This window comes from Stegostoma tigrinum, chromosome 37 (assembly GCF_030684315.1).
Source record: "Stegostoma tigrinum isolate sSteTig4 chromosome 37, sSteTig4.hap1, whole genome shotgun sequence".
In the NCBI taxonomy this organism is placed as follows: domain Eukaryota; kingdom Metazoa; phylum Chordata; class Chondrichthyes; order Orectolobiformes; family Stegostomatidae; genus Stegostoma; species Stegostoma tigrinum.
The window spans coordinates 22,878,938-22,905,908 of NC_081390.1; the positions used below are offsets into that span (position 1 = coordinate 22,878,938).

The 26,971-nt window shown below is 44.8% G+C and overlaps 2 protein-coding genes across 2 annotated transcripts in view; one reads left to right on the forward strand and one right to left on the reverse strand.

Moving 5' to 3' along the window:
* vsir (V-set immunoregulatory receptor) overlaps positions 1 to 17,165 on the forward strand; it is a 66,845-nt gene extending 49,680 nt beyond the window's left edge. Inside the window, exons 5-7 of the mRNA XM_048563675.2 lie at positions 1,684 to 1,711; positions 4,148 to 4,323; positions 11,345 to 17,165. Coding sequence (XP_048419632.1) covers positions 1,684 to 1,711; positions 4,148 to 4,323; positions 11,345 to 11,370 — 230 coding nt within the window. The 3' untranslated portion in view covers positions 11,371 to 17,165. The remainder of the gene's footprint in view (positions 1 to 1,683; positions 1,712 to 4,147; positions 4,324 to 11,344) is intronic.
* cdh23 (cadherin-related 23) overlaps positions 1 to 26,971 on the reverse strand; it is an 807,091-nt gene that overhangs the window by 161,951 nt on the left and 618,169 nt on the right. The window lies entirely within an intron of this gene.

Consider the following 26,971-nt stretch of genomic DNA (forward strand, 5'->3'; position numbering starts at 1 on the left):
CCCCACCCCAAGGGACCCCTCGCCCCCCCCCCCCCCCCCCCCCCCCCCCGTAAATACTGACGCTGTACCCCCAGGGGACTGTCCGCAGTTACAGATGTTCTCCTGGGGATCCCCAACTTATACTGACATGCCTGCTGTCGCTGTCACGTTCTCAAGCTCCCCCACACCCCTGTCATCACTGTCAGTCTTTCTGATACACTCTGCTATCAGTGTCACTCTTTCAGGTGTGTCCTACAGTCAATGTCACATTATTTCGGCTTTTATTTCTCTTTAAAGTTCAGCAGAAATTATAGTGACTGAATATACACCCACCAGTCAGTTTTGTCCTGTTGCGTGTTTCTCTGACCAGTTGTTTTTTTGGCACGAGCACCAGAGAAGAATTCATAAACAGATACTTGTGAAAGTCTGAGAGAATGGCATTTTGTACCTAAACAGGCTTTTTTATTCACAGCAAAGAAGGTGTCCAAACGTTTGTCAATATTAGAGATCTGCATTTATGTAATTTTCTTGTCATGTGTGTCAGAACTTGTATAGATGCAATTAATTTTGCTGGAAATGCATCTCTGTTATGTCAGAAAACAGGGCACCCATTTTAACCACAGCACCATTCCACAGTAGGTAAGAAGTCAGAGCTAATCGGCTGGTGTTGGCAGAGGGTGAATAAAATCTTTTCCCATTCGGTGGATGGTTAGGCTCTGGAATTCGCTGCCTCAAAATGTGGAGGAGGCAGGCTCAATTGAAGCATTACACAGTTATTTAAAACCTAAACAAGGTGCAGGGTTGGGGGATGGGGGAAAGACCGGGTTGGCGCTGAATCAAAATGCATAGGCAGCCTATGCAGATATGATAGGCTACATTGAGTGAGGGTCACACGGCACAGAAACAGACCCATCTGCACCGAGCAAACATCCCAATCTGACCTTTTCCCGTTGGCCAGCATTTGGCCCATATCCCTCTAAATCCTTTCGATTCATATGACCTCCTTTTGCACCACTAGTAGTTTGGTGATTCTGTGAATGGTTTTATTCACAGTGCTTGATATCCACCTGAGTAACCACAAGAACAAGACAATGGCCATGGATTTGAAAATGTATTTGTAGTGTAGCAGCTTCTCAAAGCTGCAGTGGAGTCTGTTTCAGCCAAGATTAAGCAAGTTCGCATTTGTGGTCTGAGTGTCGGAGAAAGTATAACCTAATCAGCATAATTTAGCAGGTAATGTCCCCATGAGTGTTTGATTAAAAAGCATCATAGAAATAGCAGAGGTATCAGCAGCTGATTGTAATCAGGCTTTCCACAGAACTTTTCTGTTCCACCTCCACACTGTCTCATGTCACAGCCAAAGTAACGCAAAGTCTAGCTACTGTCAGCAATATTGTGAGGAGTCGGTGTGGAAAGAAACCTTTAACCTGTTGTGCAGATAGATTCAAGGACAAGTCAGGTAAGTAGAATACAGAAATGAACAGATGGCTTTACAGATGGGGTAAGTTGAAGAGTCAAGTGGAATATCACTGTCAGTAAGAACTGTTTGAGTCAAACAACCAGTTTCTGTGCTGTATATGCAATGTAATTGATGCATTAAGTTTGTAAACTTTTCGAATCGTTTGTGGCTTTATCACAGCAACCTGCAAATGCAGTGTTTTGATTTTTTTTTCACAGTCTTACCTCACTTGTTTCTCTTTGCAGGAGCCCATGAGCTTGTCCGAATGGACAGGTATGTTTTTAACTGATCCTCAAATCTTTCTCTTAAACTGAAGGGAATCTCCTCCTTTTCTTTGCCCTTTCTTACAGGCAATACAGTCAAGGTTCCAGAACATGAGGCACTGCAAGCCCACTGGGGAATAGTTATGGGGGCGTTGCAAAGGGTAAAGAGGTGACTCACCAACAAATCTTAGTCTTAAACTTATTTCCCTTCAATTACCATTGGGTGTTCAGAGGAGTGGGCCTCTACTTCAGCTGTGCTATAATGATGTATGAATACTGAAACAAACTCTATCCATCCATTCTACACAGAGTCAATAGAAGTGGACTCAGGAAGTGGGGGTGGGGGAGTCACCTTGGGTTATTCATATGACTTCTAAGAACAGAACAGATGCAGTCCTTTCTGTAGAACAGCTCTCCACTCTCTCACCAACACATAGTGGCCCTAGGGCAGACCACAAGCTGAGGCTTGGACTACGGTCACAAAGTTTTGCTTGTTTGTTCACATAAACTTTATCTATGATTGTTTCTCACGGATGTATCTGGTAACACGGAGGTGACGTGAACACATTGACTGACTGACAGGAGGTATTTTTTTCTATTCATTTGTGGTACATGGGCATTGCTGGCTCGGCCTGCATTTCTTGCCTGATCCAGTTGCCCTGGAGACCTGCCTTTTTGAATCGCTGTAGCCCTCCTGCTGTGGGTTGACCCACAATGCCATTAGGGAGGGAATTCCAGGATGTTGACCCAGCAGCAGTGAAGGAGCAGCGATCTATTTCCAAGTCGGGATGGTGAGTGGCTTGGAGGGGAACTTGGAGATGGTGGTGTTCCCACATATCTGCTGCCCTTGTCCTTCTAGATGGAAGTGGCCATGGATTTGGAGGGTGCTATCTGAGGATCTCTGGTGAATTTCTGCAGGGCACCTTGTAGATAGTACACTGCTGTTACTGAGTGTCAGTGGTGGAGTGAGTGGGTGCTTGTGGATATAGTGTCAATCAAGTGGGTTGTTTTGTCCTGGATGGTGTCAAACTTCTTGAGTTCAAAGGACAAGTAACTGTAGGTTAACATGCTTAAAGGATCGACGGATTAGCTTTGGGTATCCAGCAGTCAGGCACAAAAGCCTTTAAAATAAAAGATCATGATGCCAAAAATTGTGAAAGGAATCCCAAAATGACTGGAAGTGAAATTGGAAAGTGCTGGAGGAACTTCTCAGATCAGGTGACATCTGTGGTGAGAGAAACAGAGCTAACATTTAAAGTCTGACATGATCGTTCTGCTTCAAAAGAAGCCCCCACTGAAGAAGATTCACTGGATGGTGAAGAAGGTTAGTTAAGAGTACAATGGGATCTTGATCATCTGGGTCAGTGAGCTGAAGAATGGCAGATGGAGTTTAATTCTGAAAAATGCGATACATTTTGGTAAGACAAACCAGGGCCCTGAGGAGTGTTGTCGATCTTAGGTACCTAGGGGTGCAGGTACATATTCCCTTGAAAGTAATGTGACAGGTAGGCAGGGTGATTGAGCACAGGGAGTTGGAATATCATGTTACAGCTGTGTAAGGCATTCGTAAAGCCACATTTGGGGTACTGCACACAATTTCTGGTTACTGTGCTTTAGGGAGGGTGTTATTAAACTGGAAAGAGTGTGGAAAAGATTTGCAAGAATGTTACTAAGACTAGAAGGTTTGAGTTATAAAGGGAGGCTGGATAAGCTGGGACTTCTTTCCCTGGAGCGTAGGAGAGTGAAGGGTGACCTTGTAGAGGTTTATAAAATCACGAGCACCATAGATGAAGTGAATAGCCAAGTCCTTTTCCTAAGGCTAGTGGAGTCCAATACTAGGGGGGACATGTTTATTGCGAGATGGGAAAGGTTTAAAAAGGACCTTAAAACAACTTCTCAACACAGAGGGTGGCACATGTGTGGAATGAGCTGCCAAAGGGAGTGGTAGATGCAGGCACAATCACAACATTTAAAAGACATTTGTACAGGTACATGAATAAGAATGGTTTAGAGGAATTTGGGCCAAACGCAGGCAAACGGGAGTAGTTCAGTTTAGGAAATCTGCTCAGCACGGACTAGTTGTGCTGAGAGGCCTGTTTCTGTGAAAATGGGAACTGCAGATGCTGGAGAATCCAAGATAACAAAATGTGAGGCTGGATGAACACAGCAGGCCCAGCAACAGGCCTGTTTCTGTGCTGTACGTCTCTGAGTCCGTTCTGAAGAAGTATCATACGGGACTTGAAACATTTAACTCTGTTTCTCTCTCCACAGATACTGCCAGACCTGCTGAGTTTCTCCAGTACATTCTGGCTTTATTTCAGATTTTCAGCACCCGCGGTATTTTGCTTTCACCTGAAATGGTAAAACTTGTTTCTGAATAACTGGTTGGAATTAAAGACCTTGGGCTGAAAGTGATGAATGTGGAATTTGTCTTCCTGATTTACAGTGAGGCTATTGGTGTGGAGAATCCAGTATTTGAGGAAATTACAGCCCAAAACTCTGAAGTGAAACCGAGGACACTGGACATTCGTCGCCTTCCATCAGACTCCGACCGCCATCTCCTCTCTGAACCCAACACTCCACTTTCTCCTGAGGCATTACCACGGTTTTTCCCAACACTTGGTAAGTTTGCTTTCTTCCACTCATCGTATGTGTGGGCATGTGGAGGGGAGAAACCAATGGAATTCCTCGGAAAAGGCTTACTTGGATAAGCTCTGGATTTTTGGGAATCTGCCCAGACTCACTGGATACTGGTCTGACCACCGAGCCTGAAGCTTTTGGAGTCCAGTGGGTGTTGGTTCAAGTCCCGGTCCACAAGCCTGAGCACATCTGTACTGACCTTCCCAGTGCCATTACAGAGCCACTGCTGCACTGAGTCACACGGTCATACAGCACAGAAACAGACCTTTAGGTTCAACTTGTCCGAGCTGATCGGTTTCCAGAACTAAACTAGTCCCATTGCCTGTGTTTGGCCCATATCCCTCTTAAACCTCTTCCATTCGCACAGCTATCTAAATGTCTTCTAAATGCTGTAACTGTACCTACATCTACCAGTTCCTCTCGCACTTCATTTCTTATATGCATCACCTCAGTTCCTTTTTAAATCAATTCCCTCTCACCTTAAATCTATGCCCTCTAGTTTTGGACTCCCATGCCCTAGGGAAAAGATTCACCTATTCAACTTATTTATGCCCCTCACTATTTTATAAACCTCTATTAAGGTCACCCATCAACCCCTATTCTCCAGGGGAAAAAAAAATCCCAGCCTCTCCCTATAGCTCAAACCCTCCAGATGCAGCAACGTCTTTGTGAATCTTTCCTGCACCCTTTCCAATTGAATAATATCCTTCCTATAGAGCTGGACACAGTATTCCAAAAGTGGCCTCACTGATGTCCTGTACAGCTGCAACATGACATCCCAAGTCCTCTATTCAATGGAGTGAACAATGAAGGCAAGAACACCTTCTTCATCACCTTGCCTACCCGTGATGCCACATTCAAAGAACTGTGTACCTGAACCCCTCGGTCTCTTTGAGATAATGGGAACTGCAGATGCTGGAGATTCCAAGATAATAAAATGTGAGGCTGGATGAACACAGCAGGCCAAGCAGCATCTCAGGAGCACAAAAGCTGACGTTTCGGGCCTAGACCCTTCATCAGAGAGGGGGATGGGGGGAGGGAACTGGAATAAATAGGGAGAGAGGGGGAGGCGGACCGAAGATGGAGAGTAAAGAAGATAGGTGGAGAGGGTGTAGGTGGGGAGGTAGGGAGGGGATAGGTCAGTCCAGGGAAGACGGACAGGTCAAGGAGGTGGGATGAGGTTAGTAGGTAGCTGGGGGTGCGGCTTGGGGTGGGAGGAAGGGATGGGTGAGAGGAAGAACCGGTTAGGGAGGCAGAGACAGGTTGGACTGGTTTTGGGATGCAGTGGGTGGGGAAGAGCTGGGCTGGTTGTGTGGTGCAGTGGGGGGAGGGGATGAACTGGGCTGGTTGAGGGATGCAGTGGGGGAAGGGGAGATTTTGAAACTGGTGAAGTCCACATTGATACCATATGGCTGCAGGGTTCCCAGGCGGAATATGAGTTGCTGTTCCTGCAACCTTCGGGTGGCATCATTGTGGCAGTGCAGGAGGCCCATGATGGACATGTCATCAAGAGAATGGGAGGGGGAGTGGAAATGGTTTGCGACTGGGAGGTGCAGTTGTTTGTTGCGAACTGAGCGGAGGTGTTCTGCAAAGCGGTCCCCAAGCCTCCGCTTGGTTTCCCCAATGTAGAGAAAGCCGCACCGGGTACAGTGGATGCAGTATACCACATTGGCAGATGTGCAGGTGAACCTCTGCTTAATGTGGAATGTCATCTTGGGGCCTGGGATGGGGGTGAGGGAGGAGGTGTGGGGACAAGTGTAGCATTTCCTGCGGTTGCAGGGGAAGGTGCCGGGTGTGGTGGGGTTGGAGGGCAGTGTGGAGCGAACAAGGGAGTCACGGAGAGAGTGGTCTCTCCGGAAAGCAGACAGGGGTGGGGATGGAAAAATGTCTTGGGTGGTGGGGTCGGATTGTAAATGGCGGAAGTGTCGGAGGATAATGCGTTGTATCCGGAGGTTGGTAGGGTGGTGTGTGAGAACGAGGGGGATCCTCTTGGGGCGGTTGTGGCGGGGGCGGGGTGTGAGGGATGTGTCGCGGGAAATGCGGGAGACGCGGTCAAGGGCGTTCTCAATCACCGTGGGGGGGAAGTTGCGGTCCTTAAAGAACTTGGACATCTGGGATGTGCGGGAGTGGAATGTCTTATCGTGGGAGCAGATGCTGAACTGAAGGTTGGGGTGGAAGGTGTTGGTGAAGTGGATGAACTGTTCGAGCTCCTCTGGGGAGCAAGAGGCGGCGCCGATACAGTCATCAATGTACCGGAGGAAGAGGTGGGGTTTGGGGCCTGTGTAGGTGCGGAAGATGGACTGTTCCACGTAACCTACAAAGAGGCAGGCATAGCTGGGGCCCATGCGGGTGCCCATGGCCACCCCCTTAGTCTGTAGGAAGTGGGAGGAGTCAAAAGAGAAGTTGTTGAGTGTGAGGACGAGTTCCGCTAGGCGGATGAGAGTGTCGGTGGAGGGGGCCTGGTCGGGCCTGCGGGACAGGAAGAAGCGGAGGGCCTTGAGGCCATCTCCATGCGGAATGCAGGTCCACTTCACCAACACCTTCCACCCCAACCTTCAGTTCACCTGGGCCATCTCCAGCACATCCCTCACCTTCCTGGACCTCTCAGTCTCCATCTCAGGCAACCAGCTTGTAACTGATGTCCATTACAAGCCCACCGACTCCCACAGCTACCTAGAATACACCTCCTCCCACCCACCCTCCTGCAAAAATTCCATCCCCTATTCCCAATTCCTCCGCCTCCGCCGCATCTGCTCCCACGATAAGACATTCCACTCCCGCACATCCCAGATGTCCAAGTTCTTTAAGGACCGCAACTTCCCCCCCACGGTGATTGAGAACGCCCTTGACCGCGTCTCCCGCATTTCCCGCGACACATCCCTCACACCCCGCCCCCGCCACAACCGCCCCAAGAGGATCCCCCTCGTTCTCACACACCACCCTACCAACCTCCGGATACAACGCATTATCCTCCGACACTTCCGCCATTTACAATCCGACCCCACCACCCAAGACATTTTTCCATCCCCACCCCTGTCTGCTTTCCGGAGAGACCACTCTCTCCGTGACTCCCTTGTTCGCTCCACACTGCCCTCCAACCCCACCACACCCGGCACCTTCCCCTGCAACCGCAGGAAATGCTACACTTGTCCCCACACCTCCTCCCTCACCCCCATCCCAGGCCCCAAGATGACATTCCACATTAAGCAGAGGTTCACCTGCACATCTGCCAATGTGGTATACTGCATCCACTGTACCCGGTGCGGCTTTCTCTACATTGGGGAAACCAAGCGGAGGCTTGGGGACCGCTTTGCAGAACACCTCCGCTCAGTTCGCAACAAACAACTGCACCTCCCAGTCGCAAACCATTTCCACTCCCCCTCCCATTCTCTTGATGACATGTCCATCATGGGCCTCCTGCACTGCCACAATGATGCCACCCGAAGGTTGCAGGAACAGCAACTCATATTCCGCCTGGGAACCCTGCAGCCATATGGTATCAATGTGGACTTCACCAGTTTCAAAATCTCCCCTTCCCCCACTGCATCCCTCAACCAGCCCAGTTCATCCCCTCCCCCCACTGCACCACACAACCAGCCCAGCTCTTCCCCACCCACTGCATCCCAAAACCAGTCCAACCTGTCTCTGCCTCCCTAACCGGTTCTTCCTCTCACCCATCCCTTCCTCCCACCCCAAGCCGCACCCCCAGCTACCTACTAACCTCATCCCACCTCCTTGACCTGTCCGTCTTCCCTGGACTGACCTATCCCCTCCCTACCTCCCCACCTACACCCTCTCCACCTATCTTCTTTATTCTCCATCTTCGGTCCGCCTCCCCCTCTCTCCCTATTTATTCCAGTTCCCTCCCCCCATCCCCCTCTCTGATGAAGGGTCTAGGCCCGAAACGTCAGCTTTTGTGCTCCTGAGATGCTGCTTGGCCTGCTGTGTTCATCCAGCCTCACATTTTATTATTCCCTCGGTCTCTTTGTTTGGCAACATGCCCCAGGGCCCAAAAACTAATTGTGAGTCATTTCCTGGTTTGTCTTACTGCAATTCAGCTTCTCACATTTATCTGCATTAAACTCCATCTGTCATTGCTGAAGGTTCCTTCTCTCAGGTGAGAGGTTAAACCGAGTTTGCACCCCCTTCCCCTTCAGATGGACATCAATGGGACAGACTGAGCAAGTGAAGAGGGAGGAAGACAGACAGAATGAGGCGAAAAGGGGGAGGAGGTGGGTTAGAAGGAAGACAGAGGAGAACATGCTTGAGGGTAGGAAGTTGGGGGCTGTGGGGGTAGGGGTGGGGAGGAGTTCCAGTGATAGACATCTGTCGAAGATCTGGTTTCAGGATAGGGGAAGGCTATTTTGTTTTTAACCCTGACAAGACTGGAGCATGCTAACAGATGAAACTGAAGTTCATCGGAGAGCTTGAAACAGTCCACTCAGCGAGCAGTGCACATTGTGCACGCACCTGGGCAGGTGGCAGAATTGTGGTTAACAATCAGACACTTTTGCAGAGATGGCGAGGCTGTGTACCACAATTGGTGCATCACCACAAGACACAACCTGCTGAGCACGACTAGTCTGTTACATTCATTTATAGACTTACTGAGCTGAAGGGTCAACGACTCGTACAAAGATGGAAGAAGTCCCATCGTGCTTCACTGGAGTGTGAGCAAAAAAAAACATCTGATGCTGAGTCTGCGAAGGAGATGTCGGGACAGGTGACTGTAAGGGACATTGGTTTTAAGGAGAGTTTCCAAAGGACGAGAGGGAGGTGAATAAGTTTAGGGAGGTAATTCCAAAGCTTAAGGACTGCGCAGCCTGATCACCAGTGGGGCTAATCACTAATGTACAGAATGTGCACAAGACTAGGCTGTAGCTGCACGGGGATCCTGAAGAGTTGTGAAGCTGTAGGCATTTCGAGGGAATGCAGTCAAGAATTTTCCAATCCTTCACTGGTGATCTCGCTGGGTATTTTTTGACTATATGTGACAGAGTAGAATGGGCAGTAGTGAACTGGTGAATGGTTTAACATCCTGCCCAGTTCTCTTATTTCTTTGAGCAGCATTCCCTGGTGACTGCAGGAATACAAACATCAAAACCAGACACTTTGATGAGCCCATGATAACATAGTAGTCCCATTACATAGAAAATAATCAACATATTTGCAAGATCTATTGTGGAACAGAGGTCGTTGCAACAAAGAGGCTGACAATTCTGTAATGATACAGACAAAAATATTTTCAATTTAAAAAAAAATCACAAATCAGCAGGAAACACAGATATTCCATGCTGCGATTAAAACCACTTCATGGGTTAAAAGCTATCTCACAGACTCATAATGCCACAGAAAACCACTTCCTGCTCTGAAAGCTTAAAGTACAAATTATCTTCAGTACTGACATTCTTGACATTGTTCAACGTTTCTGCTCCAACTCCTACAGTAAAAAAAACCTTTTTACTGTACTAACATGTTACAACATCAGCCCTGACCTTTGACAAAGTTCAGCGAAACTCTTGAGTATTTTTCATGAACTGAAAGGGGGGACCACTGCAGTTATGCTGTTTTCAGTTTGGAATTTTGCTGAGAAGAGAGGCACATTGTTGGATGAGTTGGACTCATCAGGACAAATGCAAGAATGCCACATTTTAAAAGAATCACTGCTGGAGGCAAGGGTTGGCATTGCTTAGCAAGTCAACATTTGATTGGCTGATACGTTGCCATGGCAAAAGCAATGAGAAGCTATTGACTTCCCAAGTTCTGAAGCAGTCCATCAAAGATGGAAATTTTTCACATGTTCCCTTTGTTTGCACAGAATGGATCTCTGTTTAAAAATGTATTAAGTTTTCTGGAAGAGTACATGATCCATGTTATGAACTCAACTGAAAGTCTTTGCTGGTTGTTAGTGTGGCTATTAATGAGCTCAAGATTGTTGAGAAGGTGCTGCCCAATTGTAGCTAGTAGCTACACTATTAGAAATATGTTTGACAGTTGGCCACCATTAAACTGCAGGCTGGGTTGTCAATGGTTCAGATAGACCTAAAACCTCGCCCTCCCCTCCCCTCCCCATCTCCCACTGCTTGGGTACAGGATTACACACACACAAAGGATTTTTTTTTGAGAAAACCTTTCCAAGGGTATCTTCAAACTGAGGCTGAGTCTCACTCATGTTCCCTGTCGCCTGCTCCCCCTGTCGAGGCTTTTGGGCCTTGACAGTCCATTTGTCACCTCTAATTGGGCAGGGGACTCACACAAGAGGGTACCTGGACAAAATGCCAGGCCAGTGATTGTTTGCAACCTCCATCCCCCACAACCTCAGGGATTGGTGAAGGACTTCCTGTTTGATGCTTCAGTGCAAAAATTCAGCTCTTTATGAAGAATCTTCCTGTTTCTCCAAAGAGTTAACCTGCAAGGAGTATGAATAACACAAGTCCAACTGCGTTTTGAATGCTTCATAAAAACTTCAAGAAATTCTCTTTTCTTTATTACTCTTGAGGGTACTGACAAAACAATAGATTCAGCGAGGGCTTGGCAATCTCTTGATCTACAGGTAATTAATTCACATTTAAAGGCACCTACAGCCCTGAGAAAGTTAGGCAAAAATTGAAGGAGCTGCAGGTCAAAACAACTACAACCAAACAATAAATCTTTACATGAAAATAAAAGAAATAACCGAGAGATTTGAAACAAAATAGGAAGTAGTGGAGAAACTCAGCAGGTTTGGCAGTCCCTGTGGACAGAAAGCAGAGTTAACATTTTGGGTCCACTGACCTGTTCTGAAGAAGGGTTATCAGACTTGAAACATTAACTGTTTCTCTCCCTACAGGTGCTGCTAGACCTGCTGAGTTTCTCCAAAGCTTCCTGTTTTTGTTTCAAATCTTTACACAATCTGGAGAGACAGCACTGCTTTTCTACAATATCGCTTCATATGCACCAGTAAGACATTTAATTAGATATTGAATGGGAGATGTTAAATTTAACTTCCCTTGCATTTTGACAGAACTTGTGCCTGACTCCCCAAAGTGATGCAAACATAGGTGGAACATTCCATGTTTCGGATCAAAACCATGGAAGCAGATGAACAGAAGTTGGTCTGATCACAGAAAATAGTGACAAACGGATATAAAATGAACTACATTCCACTCATCTAATTTCCAGTAGCTTTATGCATTCATTAGGCCATGCTGGAAACTGCAAATCAAAGATCTTTTTAAGGTAACTGTGAATTTCAACCGTGACGCATATTGAGAAAAATGTAGGAACACATTCAGCACAAGCTATGCTTTAACGGACATTCAGTACCTTTTATTTGTGGGGGTGAGTGAACACAATTATCAACCAGTCATGCAACAACATGCTTGAGTTTATTGGTGTAAATAAGCTAACCGGTTTACAAACTAAGTACTTAGCCAGTGTACTGTCTGTTGATACCCAGACAGATCTGTCCTCTCTCTCTCCTCTTGATCCACAGGCATACAATCACTCATTCCATCAGCCCCTCAAAAACCCAGATTCTGAGCAAGACCCAGCCTCCAGGACAAAGGAAATACTCAGAAGAATGTAAGCAGGAGCAGATCGTAACAGTGCTCAGGTCTGCTCTGCCATGCCAAACAACTAGGGCTGCTCACTGGCCTCAAGCCCTAGGTGATGAGCACAGATAGAGTTGCCCCCAATTGGATCTGACAGATTAGTGTTCATGTACAAAGGGCTCAACTCATTGCTTTCAAGGAGATGATTTGATTAAGTCAAAACCTACACTTCACAATCCCGCACCACGTCAATATTTTTTCCAAATCTACCTCTCCAGGAAATTTTAACCCTTTGTCACTTGGCCTGTGCCTGGCCATGTCAACAGCGACATAGTTTGTGACCGGGTGGGTTGGGATGAGAGAAGAGGAAAATGGAAAGAGGTGAATAACTTGGTCCAAAATCAGTGATCCCGAGAATTTCTCTACTTAACACTTTGTTGAATGTTTCGATCCCAAATCTGGTAGGAGTGCTCAGTATCAGTGGCAACGCCAGCTTGAAAGTAACTATTTGCCTCACTAATCAAACAAAGTTTAGCAGCACTGTACATCTATTGTGACATTGTGGCGTTCAGGCAGTTGGTATCTTCTGATTAGCAACATATCACTTTTCTAGAACAAGTGAATTCTAATTATGAATGATTATTTGTCACTATTATGTTTGAGATTGATTGTAACATTAATTTTTATTTTGTACATAATCAAACAGCAAATTACAGTCTGATGTGTGTAGAATGAAACAGTATTACTAAATGATTGAGACAATCATTGCTGGGTTTTAAAAGTCAGAACAGTCACTAATGTGGATCATCCTAAGGTTTGACGCAACAAATTACTGGCACTGTTAATGGTTCTGATCCAGTACTTGGCTACAGCTTTCAATACAAAGCTCAAACAATAAAGTCCTTTCATTTCAAATACTCTCTGCTCCAAACACGAGAAAGAAGTATTTATGTAGCACCTTTAACTTTGTAAAATTTCCCAGGGTGCTTGACAACTTTGTCAAAATATGACCTATCATTGCACTGGAGGAGTATCTTTTAAGAAGGTGAAGATGTTAATGGAGGGATTTCCCGAGTGGTCAGCTGGAGGTGTGCTGCCATCAATGGAGTCATTCAAATTGGGGACGTACAAGAGGCAGAGTTATTGTGCCAACGAAGAGATCACAGATATAGGTGGGGTGGGAGAGGGATTTGACGAACAATATCAGAGGAAGAAGAACATTGAAATAATTGCAAAATTTAGGTGCCTGACAGTATGCACTGTATTACATTTGGATGTATAAAGCAATTGTGGACGGCTATTGGACTGGTGTGGGTAATAACCTTTACCACACAAGATTGGCCTTGTGTACAAAACTGAGTGTATCTTCTCAGAAGACCCCCGTCTTGTTTGGTTTTAAGGCAGAAGACAGCAGTGTGAAACGGGTAAACAAACAGGTCATTTGGATCTCAGTGTGGAGATGGGGAAAAGCTTTTCATTGTGTTGTTGCTTTGGGGGAGGGGAGGGTAACATGTCGATGATGTGCTCCTGGTTAGGAGTCATAGCCACTGAAACAAACGTGGGAACTCTAAGTGTGTAGGTACCATCTGAATACATTACATGTAATGTATTCAGCTGAAGCTCAGTGCAGCTATTTTAACCTGGATTGCACTGCCTGTGAGGGCAGCAGAGGCAGTTACCTTAGCGACTTTGAAAAGAGAACTCGACAAATGCTTGAAGTGGAAAATCTGCAGGGCCATGCGGATAAGATGGGTCATAGTGTGACTAATTGAGTTGCACTTTCAAATAGCTCAGAACAGAACAGTGGCATTATTCTTTGATTCTATCATAAAAAAGAAAATACTGTCGATGTTGAAGTCTGAAACAAACACCGAGAACTCTGGCGAAACTCACAAGGTCTGGCAGCATCTGCAGGGAGCGATCTGATTTTGATTCCAGTATGACTCTCCTTTGGAATGCATTTATGAAGAAATTGTATCACTTGAAACAGTTGCTGATAGATCTGTTGAGTTTCTCCAGTGTCCTTGTTGATTCTTTAGTTGTTGCAAAGTGATACATGCATCCTGTTAATGTCCCAGGCAATTCTCCTTAAATTACATGGGTTTTCCAATGAACAAATTCAAGGTTTGTCAATGTTTTTTGGTGCTTAGGGTGGTGGTAATGTGGGGAGTGCAAATGTGGCTCCTCGAAATCCGGATTCTGCTCGACAGTTTTATTTGTGGATCTATGCAGCCTTAAGCCAAGACAACAAGGGTGAATGCAGAAGGTAAATTGACAACGCTGCCAGAAACCAAATCGATGATACCACTTGGAGCTGAAACTTAATCTTGACATTGCTTTCAGGGATGGGCTCTATATTGGAAGGATTGCTTTGGTAAAGATGTCGCATTGATTAGTGGAACTGGTGGCATAATGGTAATATCACTGGGCTTGTAATCCAGACACTCCAGCTGGGATGTGGGTTCAGTTCCAAAAGTGGCTGGTGGCTTAAATCTTAATTCACTTGAATTTAGTTAACAGTAAAAATAATCAGAATTAAAATATAGTGTAACGATGGTCACAAAAATGTTGTTGATTGTTTGTGGGGGACGGGGGGACGGTGGAGGAATCCCATCTGGTTCACTAATGCCCTTCAGAGAAGGTAATCTGTTACCCTTAACCAGTCGATCTATGCGTGATTCTGAAATGGTCTGATAATGTCACTCAGTTAAAGGGGCAAAAAAGGATAGGCTCATTCAGCAAGTGACAGCCATACACCACAAAAACAGTTTAAAAACAGTTGTTCCTGTTCTGTTTTAAACAAGTTAAACCAAGTGTTTATACGAGTTGGGAAACAAATGTGCTCTGGTCTTTGTCGCGTCCTTAAGGATCAATAAAACTGTCTGAGCCTAAAGCCTCTACAAGATAGGGAGACTGCACAATCAGGTGATGATTTTTGGGCACAAGACTGGCTGATGAAATATTGCTTATAAGTAAGGCAGAAAATTTGTCAGCTGTAAAAGCCGTCATTTACATGTTGTTCTCGCTGCTGAGGTTAAAATTGATTTTAAACAAAACACATTTAGTTCTCTCCAAGATCACCGTCAGGAGACACATCAATGCTCAACAGTAAATAACAAGAATGTAGGAGCTAATGACTGAAGATGTTGGAATCTGTGCTGAAAATAAAAAAGAAATGACAGTGTGTCAGGCAGCTCTGATGAAGAGTCCTCTAGACTGGAAACATTAGCTTGCTTTCTCTCCACGGATGCAGCCTAACCTGCTGTGGGCTCGAGCACTTCTTGTTTTCACATAGGATGCAGCTGTGAAAGAGATTAGGGCTGGTAATTCCACGTTGGAGCTGCCATTAAGATCAGTAACCTGTGCTGTGCATTGTTTTAGTCGCTCACCCTCAGACCTGCCTCACCAGTCAGGCTGACCACAAATAGCAGTGACCAAACAATGTGTCTTTCAACAAGGGTATGCGTCCCTTGGCTCCACCCAGGAAAGTGCTATCAGACAACATCAGAGGTGTTAATGCTATCAGTGTGATCTATCTGACAGCACATTCGGGTGCTGCTGGTTGAGTTTGCAGTCCTGCTAGAGACCAGTAACTGGTTGCAGAAAGGGAGGTGATGGGTGGCGAGCAAAAATGTGAGTTAAGAGGTGCAGAGGAACTTGCACAAATAGATTGTGTACCACGGTTCCCAACACCTTAACTCTGCAAACGTCCGCAGCAAGCTACAGCCAGAGGAGGGGCTGCCATGAACACAGTTGTTCGGGTTAGAAAGCAAAATCTACTACACACCCTGATTCAAAAACCAACAACACACGGCGCGCCCATTGGTGTCTGTAAAGAGTAAGGGTAGGTTTAGTACCTCAGCTGTGTATCCATCATCAGAAGGACAGTGGAACCACTCCCTGGTCTTTATTCTTCACATTCTGATGAACCTCTGGTACTTTTACCAACTCCTTTGTCTTTTCAGAACAGACACGCCTTGGCAATCCACTTTGTGTTAGAATTTTCAAGACAGTTGAATTGGTATTGTCTTCAGCCCATAGCTGATCACTTCACTACTTGATCTCTGCTTAAAATACATTTTGGCTCTTCACGATAAGATTATCCTTGTTACCTGGTATTTTAATTCTTTAGGATATGTGTTCAAGATAGAACGTTCGTCCAGACTTCGGAGCGACTGAGCAAGTTGGATCCCACAAGATCCAATGACCCTGACCTTGCTGTGATTGCCCATTTCTCAATCGGTCTTTATATGCATTTGGTCAATCCCCCGATTTTCCCCTGTCCCATGCTTTGTATAACTACAAACACAATTGGCAATGGGTTTACAATTTCACAGGAAAAATCCGTGCTCTCCCATGATTTGCATTAAATCAATGGAGCAAACTTGTTTAGAGCAATTAAAATCTTCGTTTCTCCATGTTCAATCTCTTGACAAGGCTTAAAGATTTCGGCTTTACTTCAGGTCATTGCACACCCCCTTTCAGTTTACTCCAGTAGAAACTTCCTAAGGAAGCAGACCAATCCATGGCACATAACATTAGTCCATAACATCCACAGCACCATCCTTTCAATGGAATAGCACATGTTGCTTATGATTTGGTCAGTTGGTGTCTGTATCAAGGCCTAGCATTGGAAGGCTGTTAGTTTGAGTAGATAAAAGTCAGCATTGTCTTACCAAACTATAGAGCCCCTCTCTCATTAGAGGTGGTGTAACCTGAGCATCACCAAGCCTCAGGTGAGGGAAGAAGTTGAAAAGGTCAGTCCTGCTTGAGAAGGTAACTTCAGTCAGTGCAGGAAGTGAACCATACTGCTGGTGTCACTCTGCATCGCAAACCAGCCATCCAGCCAACTGAACTAACACAGCACTCACCCTCACTAGTGAACCAGATGGACTTTTCCAACAATCAACAACAGTTTCATGGCCACCATTAGACACATTCATTCCAGATTTGTTACCAAATTCAAATTGCACCATATGCCATATTGGGATTCCAACCCTTGTCCCCAGAACATTACCTGGGTTCTCGATAAATAGGCTGGTAATAAAACCACTCAGCCATCAACTGAATTGATATTTAAATTAGAATTGCATCACTTGATGTTCCAGATGTTCCTCTTTCTGTGATACAGAGGTCACAGGTGCTGTAACTGCACAGTGTTGAGTTTGCCTCTTGTGTGGCAATAAATGCAAACCCTTAAACAGCAGAAGCCCAAGTGTTGTATCAGAGATAATGGGAACTGCAGATGCTGGAGAATCCGAGATAACAAAGTGTGGGACTGGATGAACACGGCAGGCCAAGCAGCATCTTAGGAGCACAAATGCTGACGTTTTGGGCCTAGACCCATCATCAGAAAAAGCATTTTTCTGATGAAAGGTCTAGGCCCAAAACATCAGCGTTTGTGCTCCTAAGATGCTGCTTGGCCTGCCGCGTTCATCCAGCTCCACACTTTGTTATCTTGATGCCCAAATGTTCCTCTCTCTTCCGGTACAAAATATTGTTCTGCCCGGTCAAATTGACAACGACAACTATTTTGCTTTCAAAAAGTCCATCATTTGAAGCAATTGTAAATCCATGTTTCTTCATGCAGCATGCATCACCTGACAGTGTTTTGGATTACAGTGCATGACGTATGTTCATGGTTCTAAGAATAAAACAAAGCTTGGACAGGCTGGGAATTGAGGTCTTATAATTGGATTTAAATTACTGGATTTTTATTTTAAGTGAATTTTCTTAACATCATTGCTCCCCCACTCCAAATGAACCTTTCCTATTGTAACCCCATGTGGATGCTGTATAATATTCCCGTTTGTTAAAGTGCAGTTATAAAATGGCTTCGACTCTCAAGTATCATGTATGTGTTTGATGTTATATAGAACAAAAACATGTATAATTTTGTTATTGTTACACTTGTCTGTTAATTATTCAAAATACTTGTAAATTACTTTGAATTTAAAGTGATTTTATATAAAGTTTTTAAATTTAAAGCTGTAAAATTGTTATATAAAAATTAATTTCATGGGGGCCAAAAGAATGTTAGAAATAAAACTTGTTCTACTTTTGCAAACACCTATGTAGGCTGTTCTGTATACTCTGATGCGTGAAGATGGGTTCTAAAGTTGGGTTCTATCAACCATTATTATAAGGGAACATTAAAGCCTCTTATCAAATTAATTCTGGTTACGTTGTGCAAAATATTAGAGTGGCTTTTGCAAACTAATGATCTCAACACATTAGAATGAATGGATCAAACCTATTTTTACTTTGTTTTCAGTTTTAGTCAAAACATTTTCCGAATCAATTTTAAAGTAAAGATTCCAATATCCTTCCTAACATTAACGCATCTGGCCTTAAATACACAACAGTCGCTGACGAGTCCAATCTCGACCCAGGAGAACCCTCTTTAACTCTGAAAGCCGTGAGAATGTCAAACATGCTGCCAACTGGAGGCAAATATCGTGGGCTCGTGAAGCACTTAAGAAGAAACACATGAGGTGAGTACATGAGAGAGGTAAACATGGAAGATTACGTCCCATTGAGACAGTAAGAACTGCCGATGCTGGAGTCAGAGATAACAGAGATAACCCTTCAATTTCTGAAGAAGGGTCCTGACCTGAAACGTCAGCTTTCCTTCTCCTCTGATGCTGCCTGGCCTGCTGTGTTCCTCCAGCTCCACACGCTGTTATCTAGATTATGTCCCATAGCATTTATGTAAACAAAGATGGATAGAAGCTTGTGTGGGCCAAATGGCCCATTCTGTGAGGTGAAATGGTACGTATAAAGGACTGTGCAGACTGAGCTGTGTTTTATTCCTCAATTCTGTTTTTGAGCATTCTTTGAGTGCTAACATGTGATGCGAGTACATCTATCATCCACAAAACTATCCAGAGGAAATCCTGTAAAGAAATTCTTACATCTTCAGAAACTTAACAGTCCCTGCTCACTTTATATTTAAGGCAAAAGCCATCTTTGTCCTAACTTATATTTAGTACCATTTGACCACTATCCCTGTGCTCATTGCCCTACATTAGTTTGCGATTAAGCAGTTCATCAGTTTTACAATTCTCATCTGTGTTGACAAATCGCTCAGAGGCTTCACCTCCTCCCTGTCTCTGTCATCTCCTCCAGCCCCTCCACCTCTTCGTATTTCTGTAATCTCCTCCAGCCCCTCCACCTCTTCGTATCTCTGTAATCTCCTCCAGCCCCTACGCCTCTTCGTATCTCTAGTCTCCCCCAGCCCCTACACCTCTTCATATCTCTGTAATCTCCCCCAGCCCCTATACCTCTTTGTATCTCTAGTCTCCTCCAGACCCTATACCCCTCCCTACTCTGTAAAGTCCTCCAGCCCCTACACTGCTCCCTGTCTCTAGTCTCCTCCAGACCCTATACTGCTCCCTGTTTCTGTAAGCTCCTCCAGTCTTTGAACATTCCAAGCTGTTTGCAGCAACTATCCTAGCATCTGCAGCATGCCCACTGCTCCATCACCAGCTGCCCAGCCTTTAGTTTCTGAATTCCTAAGCTCTGGAACTCCTGCCTCAAACCTTGTCTTTCTGTCTCATGCTCCTCCCTTCACATTCTTCCCAAAACTGTGCTCATTAACCAAGCTTTTGGTCAGCTGCCCTTATATCTCTCTGTATAGCTCAGTGTCAAATTTTGTCTGAGAATAATTGCATTAAATGCCATGAGAGGCTGACCATGTTAAAGCCCCTATTATCACAAGGGATGTGACAGCACTGGAGTGCAGTGCAGAGGAGATGAGCAGGATGTTCCTTGGACTGGACAGTTCTGGGTTATGTAGATAGACTGGTCAGATGGGGGTTGTTTTCCTCAGAGCAGAGCACATTGAGCGGGTACATGATCAGGACGTATAAAATTATGGGATCGATCCATAGGGTAGATAGGAAGAAGGTTTGCCCTTGATGGAGGGATCAATGAATTAGAGGAGGGGGCACAGACTTCAGGTAAGGGGCTGAAGGTTTAGAAGAAATGTGAGGAAAAACATTTGGGAATGAGGAACTCACTGCTCGTGAGGGTGGTAAAGGCAGAACCACTCCTAACATTTAACAAGTATTTAGATGTGCACTTTCATGCTGAGGCATACAGGGCTATGAGTCTAGTGCTGGGAAATGGGATTAGAAAGGTGGTTGTTTTGACAGACTTGACGGGAGGGAGGGCCATTTTCTGTGTTCCCTAGGTCTCTATCACTGTGTCTGTGACAATAACAAGGTGCAGTTGTTGTGGGTTGAAAGCATATGCTTGGTTTCTGCCAAGTCAACTCCAAGACTGGTCGCTTTCTATTTATTATTGCCTCTGTGTGTTCCTTTTTGAAACTGCTGAGAAGTTGCAACTTGATCTGCTACGCTGAGAAGTATGGCGTTGGGGGTGAGGACAGGAGGGAACTATCGAAAGCAAGAGTTACAATTTCACTGGCCTTTTTGCAATTGCCAGAAAGCAGAAATGCCCCATTAAGTTGAGAACTGGAACACAACGAAAGGAGAAGTGTTCGGTTTCACAACATAAGTCCCACCCTCAGCGTGGAGCACTGTTTTAGGACTCACTCCTAAAAAGGAAAAGGGAGCAATGTTGAACGAAACCATCCAGCAAACAGCAGGTGGATTGTCAGTTTAGACATAAGTTCCTAGACTTTACCCACTCACTTTGATCCTGTGTACCATTGTGACCTGCAGACAAGTATATCAGTGTATATATCACTCTTCAGACCTGTGACTTCTACCACAGAGAAGGACAAGGGCAGCAAATGCATGGGAACACCACCACTTGTAAGTTCCCCTCCAGCTAGACCTCGGCTGTGGTATTGTGTACAGTTCTGGGCACCACATTATAGAAAGGATGAGAACACATGGGTGAAGTACAGAAGTATTTCCTGATCTCTGGATGGTTTTTTTCCCTCATTCATGGGTTGAGGACTTCACTGATAGGCCCAGCATTTATTGCCCATGCCTAATTGCCCAGAGGGCAGGTAAGAGTTAACCATATTACTGTGGGTCTGGAATTATAGGTAAACCAAAGTAAGTAAGGATATATTTCCCTTCGCTAAAGGACATTACTGAACCAGATGGGTTTTCCCTGACAGTTGACAATGGATTCATGGTCATCATTAAATTCTTAACTCCAGATTTTGTTTTCAGTTTATTGAACTCAAATTCCACCACATGCATGGTGGGATTCAAAACCAGGTCTCCACTACATTACCTGGGTCTCTGGATTAACAGTACAGTGATAACACGACAAGGCTTTCGCTGCTCCCCAAAATTAAAACCTTTGAAAGCCGTTCAACCAAATGACATTTCTTCACAAGGCACTAAGCTCTTTTCCTCAGTAATGTAACTGTTTTTCTTTCAATTCTGGTAAATGCAAATACCAATACTCATCACCAATTATCTCCTTTTGCTTCCAATTGCTTCTTTCTTTTATGTATTCAAAAGCTTCTGCAGGAGTGGGTGACTGGAGATAAGAAATTTCAGTTATGATATAGATTGAAGAATTTGGGGCTGTTCCCTTTGGAGAGAAGGAAGCTGAGAGGAAATCTGATTCAAGATCATGAAGGAGCTTGATAGACTAGACGGAGAGAAACTGTTCTTTCTCACATAAGGGTCCAGAACAAAAAAGTGCAGGTTTGAAGTGATTTGTCAAAGAAGCACATGTGATGTGACAAAAAATATTTTCACACAGTGAGTGGTTTGGGTGTGGAATGCATTGGTGGGAAGGGTTGTAGTGCCAGGTTCAATTGAAGCATTCAAGAGGGTATTGCCCAGTTATTTCCAGAGAAACGAGGTGCAACCGTATGGGGGTAAAGGCAGGAAAATGGCACTCAGTCACGATGCTTACTGAAGTAGCAGTACTGTCATGATGGGCTGAATGGCATCCTTCTGCACTCTAACACCCTGTGACATGTTAAAACAATACACCATCCAGACTTCCACTGGGGTAGGGAGAAGTTAGGGATTTAACTATTTTGAAACAAGTATAGAACCAGAGTGAAGAACAAAAGGGAGCTTGGTCATGGCAGGAGGAGATCAGACAGGTTTTGGGGATGTTTCTTATTGATTCCTAAAGAGCTTAAATGATTCAAGGGAGGCTCTGGCTAGTGATTAGCCAAAATCTGGAAGATTAATTTGGGAAAGTTTGGACCACATTGAGAGAAATCAACAAGAGCATGAGGAGGGGGAGTTAAGGCCTTAGAAAGAGCACATAAACCTCCAACCAACCCACCTACCTACCTGATCCTTCACAAGAATCCATAACTATCTTATAAATCCAATAGGTAAAGTGAGGAGGAATGTATTTACATGTGGCAGTGTCTGCACACCGTGGGTTGCATTTATCAGCTATTTCAGAATCCAGTGAAGCTGAGGGTGGTAGTTGGCCCCTTTAAGAGGCAATTGGGGAGGGAGGGGTCATGTGATCTGCTCGTCAAGTCAGGAGCAGAGTTACAATCTACACATGGCATGTGGGGATTTGCCGAGCACTTGAATCAGGGAACGAAGCAAGTAAAGACTGTGCAATGCACTTCGTAAATCAGCGATATTGGTTGTATTAAATTGTTGTGGTTTACAAGTTAACCAGCACAGACAAGCTTTCAAATCATTACAGACTGCCTCAGAGGGCAGGGTGCAGAGAGTGATTAAGAAAGAAAAGGGATGATGATTTGAAACTGTATTGCTCTTCCTTCTGTGTCACTGGGTCAAAGTCCCAGAATTCCTTCCTTGAGGGCATTAAGGGCGTACATACATTACATAGACATCAACAATTCAAAAGGCAGCTCATTATCACATTCTCCAGGGCAATTAGGGATGGGCAACAGATGTCAGTGATGCCCACATCCCATGAGCAGATAGAAGAAGCCAACTGAGGTTCCTGACTAAAATGGATGAGGGTTTGTGATTTATTGCAAACATTTATTACCCATCACAAAGTCTTGTGCAAAGCAGAATCACTGCCTGCAATAAAACCACAAAACCTGTCCATTTAATAAACAAAAGTCTAGATTTTCTGATCGGCTTCATTTTCAAATGCCTTTTGACTGGTGCTAAAATAATTCCCATTGGAAAACTAGAAGTGTGCAACTCATTGAGTTGGAATTGCACTGAAGAGAGCAAATAGCTTGAATCTTTTTCTAATCAACCATTTCAGAGGTATTATGACACACCCCTGGAGTAGACGGGACTTGAACCCAGGCCTCTTGATTCCAGAAGTAGGGATGCTACCAATGTGCTATTAGCAAAGACCTTGCATATTAAGAAAAAACAGACTCAAAGATCCCAATTCTCTAATCTGTAGTCTAGATGTGGGGTAGGGTATATTTTGTGGAGATGATTCCCTCTCCCCATTCCCCCATCACCCCCATCCAGCCTAGAAAGCACCCTGGATCACAGCTACAGTCAGCTCAAGGGCTGATTGGTGGGTTTGTTGGCCAACTGCAGGCCTTGACAGTGCATCCTGCCTTGCCAGAAGCTAAAGGTCAGTCACATGCTGGCAAGTCCAGGTCCCAGGGACCACTGGTTGAGGCCTTGTCTTCAGGGAGTCCAACAGCAAGAAGGTAACATAGAACATAGAACATAGAACATTACAGCACAGTACAGGCCCTTCGGCCCTCGATGTTGCGCCGACCTGTCATACCAATCTCAAGCCCATCTAACCTACACTATTCCAAGTATGTCCATATGCTTGTCCAATGGCGACTTAAATGTACCTAAAGTTGGCGAACCTACTACCATTGCAGGCAAAGCATTCCATTCCCTTACTACTCTCTGAGTAAAGAAACTACCTCTGACATCTGTCCTATATCTTTCACCCCTCAATTTAAAGCTATGCCCCCTCGTGCTCGCCGTCACCATCCTCGGAAAAAGGCTCTCCCTATCCACCCTATCTAACCCTCTGATTATTTTATATGTTTCAATTAAGTCACCTCTCAACCTTCTTCTCACTAATGAAAACAGCCTCAAGTCCCACGCCTTTCCTCGTAAGACCTTTCCTCCATACCAGGCAACATCCTAGTAAACGTCCTCTGCACCCTTTCCAAAGCTTCCACATCCTTCTTACAATGCGGTGACCTGAACTGTACACAATACTCCAAGTGCGGCCTCACCAGAGTTTTGTACAGCTTCACCATAACCTCTTGGTTCCGGAACTCGATCCCTCTATTAATAATAGCTAAAACACTGTATGCCTTCTTAACAGCCCTGTCAACCTGGGTGGCAACTTTCAAGGATCTGTGTACATGGACACCGAGATCTCTCTGCTCATCTACACTACTAAGAATCTTACCATTAGCCCTGTACTTTGCCTTCCAGTTACTCCTACCAAAGTGCATCACCTCACACTTGTCTGCATTAAACTCCTTTTGCCACCTCTCAGCCCAGCTCTGCAGCTTATCTATGTCTCTCTGCAACCTACAGCATCCTTCGTCACTGTCCACAACTCCACCGACCTTAGTGTCGTCTGCAAATTTACTAACCCATCCTTCTACGCCCTCATCCAGGTCATTTATAAAAATGACAAACAGCAGTGGACCCAACACCGACCCTTGCAGTACACCACTAGTTACTGGTCTCCAGGATGAACATTTCCCATCTACTACCACCCTCTGTCTTCTTTCAGCAAGCCAATTTCCGATCCAAACTGCTATATCTCCCACAATTCCATTCCTCCGCATTTTGTACAATAGCCTATTGTGGGGAACCTTATCGAACGCCTTGCTGAAATCCATATACAACACATCAACCGGTTTACTCTCATCTACCTGTTTCGTCACCTTCTCAAAGAACTCAATAAGGTTTGTGAGGCACGACCTTCCCTTCACAAAACCGTGCTGACTATCCCTAATCAATTTATTCTTTTCTAGATGATTATAAATCCTATCCCTTATAACCTTTTCCAACACTTTACCAACAACTGAGGTAAGGCTCACTGGTCTATAATTACCAGGGTTGTCTCTACTCCCTTTCTTGAACAGGGGAACCACATTTGTTATCCTCCAGTCATCTGACACTACTCCTGTAGACAATGACGAGTTAAAGATCAATGCCAGAGGCTTGGCAATCTCCTCCCTGGCTTCCCAGAGGATCCGAGGATAAATCCCATCTGGCCCAGAGGACTTATCTATCTGCACCTTCTGAAGTATATCTAATACCTCTTCCTGTGAACCTCAATCCCACTTAGTCTAGTAACCTGTATCTCAGTATTCTCTTCGACAACATTGTCGTTTTCTAGAGTGAATACTGTTGAAAAATATTCATTTAGCGCTTCCCCATCTCATCTGACTCCACACACAACTTACCACTACTATCCTTGATTGGGCCTAATCTTACTTCCGTCATTCTTTTATTCCTTAGTTGTTTCTTTTTGTTTCTTTCAGGATAGGAGTCATGGTGGTGGTGATAAGGGTGCTCAGAAGCAAGGCCAGGGGATTATCTTTCAGCAGACACCATTATCCCTCAAACCTGCCTCCCAGGGAAAACAGAGGAACCTTCCTGAGCCCAGCAGTCAGTTCGTCTTGGGATCTTGGAGGAGAGAGGATCTGATTTAAATGTATAAAATTCTAACAAGGCTGAACAGACTAGATGCGAGGAGGATGTGTCCCCTCATTGTGAAGCCTAGAACCATGGGTCACACTCTCTAGACATGGGATAGGCCATTTAGGACTGAGATGGGGGGTAATTTCCTCACTCAAAGGCGAATGAAGGTGTGGAATTCTCTACTGTGGAGGCCAAATCACTGAATATATTCAAGAAAGAGACAGATACATTTTTAGATTTTAAAGACATCAAGGGGTAAGGGAGAGATAGAGGATCAGCCATGATCATGTTGAATGGCAAAGCAGGCTTGAAGGGCCAATGGCCTACTTCTGCTCCTTGTTTCTATGTTTTCTTGCCTGCTGGGAAGGTGGGGAATCGGACACGGCATGATTTGAGGGCCTTAAGTGTCATTAATTGACCTCTCAGTGCCTTTAATTGCTGTTGAGTTGAAAAATCTCCCATTGGACCTTCTGTTGGCAATAAGACATGGGAGTGTCATCAGGGTTACTGAGGCGGATTACTGAGAATGGCATGAAGGGGGCAAACACCTCTCCAGGGCCAACTTACTCTATTACTTGCCTTCTCACTACCTTCTCTGCCACTTCCAGGGAGGGTAAAATTAAATTTATTGGAAAAGATACCAGAGTCCTACCAGACCTTAGGGGCTGTTCTGTTGTTAAAAAGAGATGAAAGACAGTGCTTTAATGTGAGGGTCAGGCGAGAGGAGAGGGCTTTATGGTAATCTCAGCTGGTATGGGAATTGAACCTATGTTGTTGGCATCACTCTGCATCGTAAGACAGCCATCCAGCAGTCTACAGTCCATAAATAGGCCATTTCAAACAAACAGTCTTTGTGCTATTTATACATGACGTGAGCCTCCTCGCAACCCTCCTCATTGAGCCTCATCTGCATATCCTTCTTCCTGTTTCTATCTCACGCGTTTATCTAGCTTCTCCTTAAATATACTATTAGCAGTTGCCCCAACCAGCATATGTGGTAGTGAGTTCCACATTCTCATCACTATCTGGGGAATAAGTTTTTTCTTCTGTTCCCCATTAAATATACAAATGTGTATCTTACAGATACGGCCCCTAGCCAGGTCAATCTGCAAATGGAAATATCTCTATGTCTACCCTTCAAACCTTTTCATAATCCTTAAAACCTTTGCCAGGTCACACCCTTCTCCTCATAAAAACAAAGATTTCCAGCTTGTTTGGTCTTTCCTGGCAAATATATTTCTGATATCACCCTTCTCAATCATTTCTGTCCCATCCCCATCACTTCTGTATCATTTTTCATAAGATGGAGACCTGAAGTTTGCTCAGTATTGTAATTGTGGTCTATTCTAGGTTCAATAAAAGTTTAACATAACTTCTCTAAATAGTTTCAATATTTGTGGTCACACGGAAGCATACTGTAGGAACTATAATGTAGAGGTTGCAGGACTAAGATAGGATAGTTTGCACATTCTCCTTGTGTTTGCTTGGGTTTCCTCCAGGTGTTCCAGTTTCCTCCCACACTCTAAAGATGTACAGGTTAGGCGGATTGGCCATGTTAAA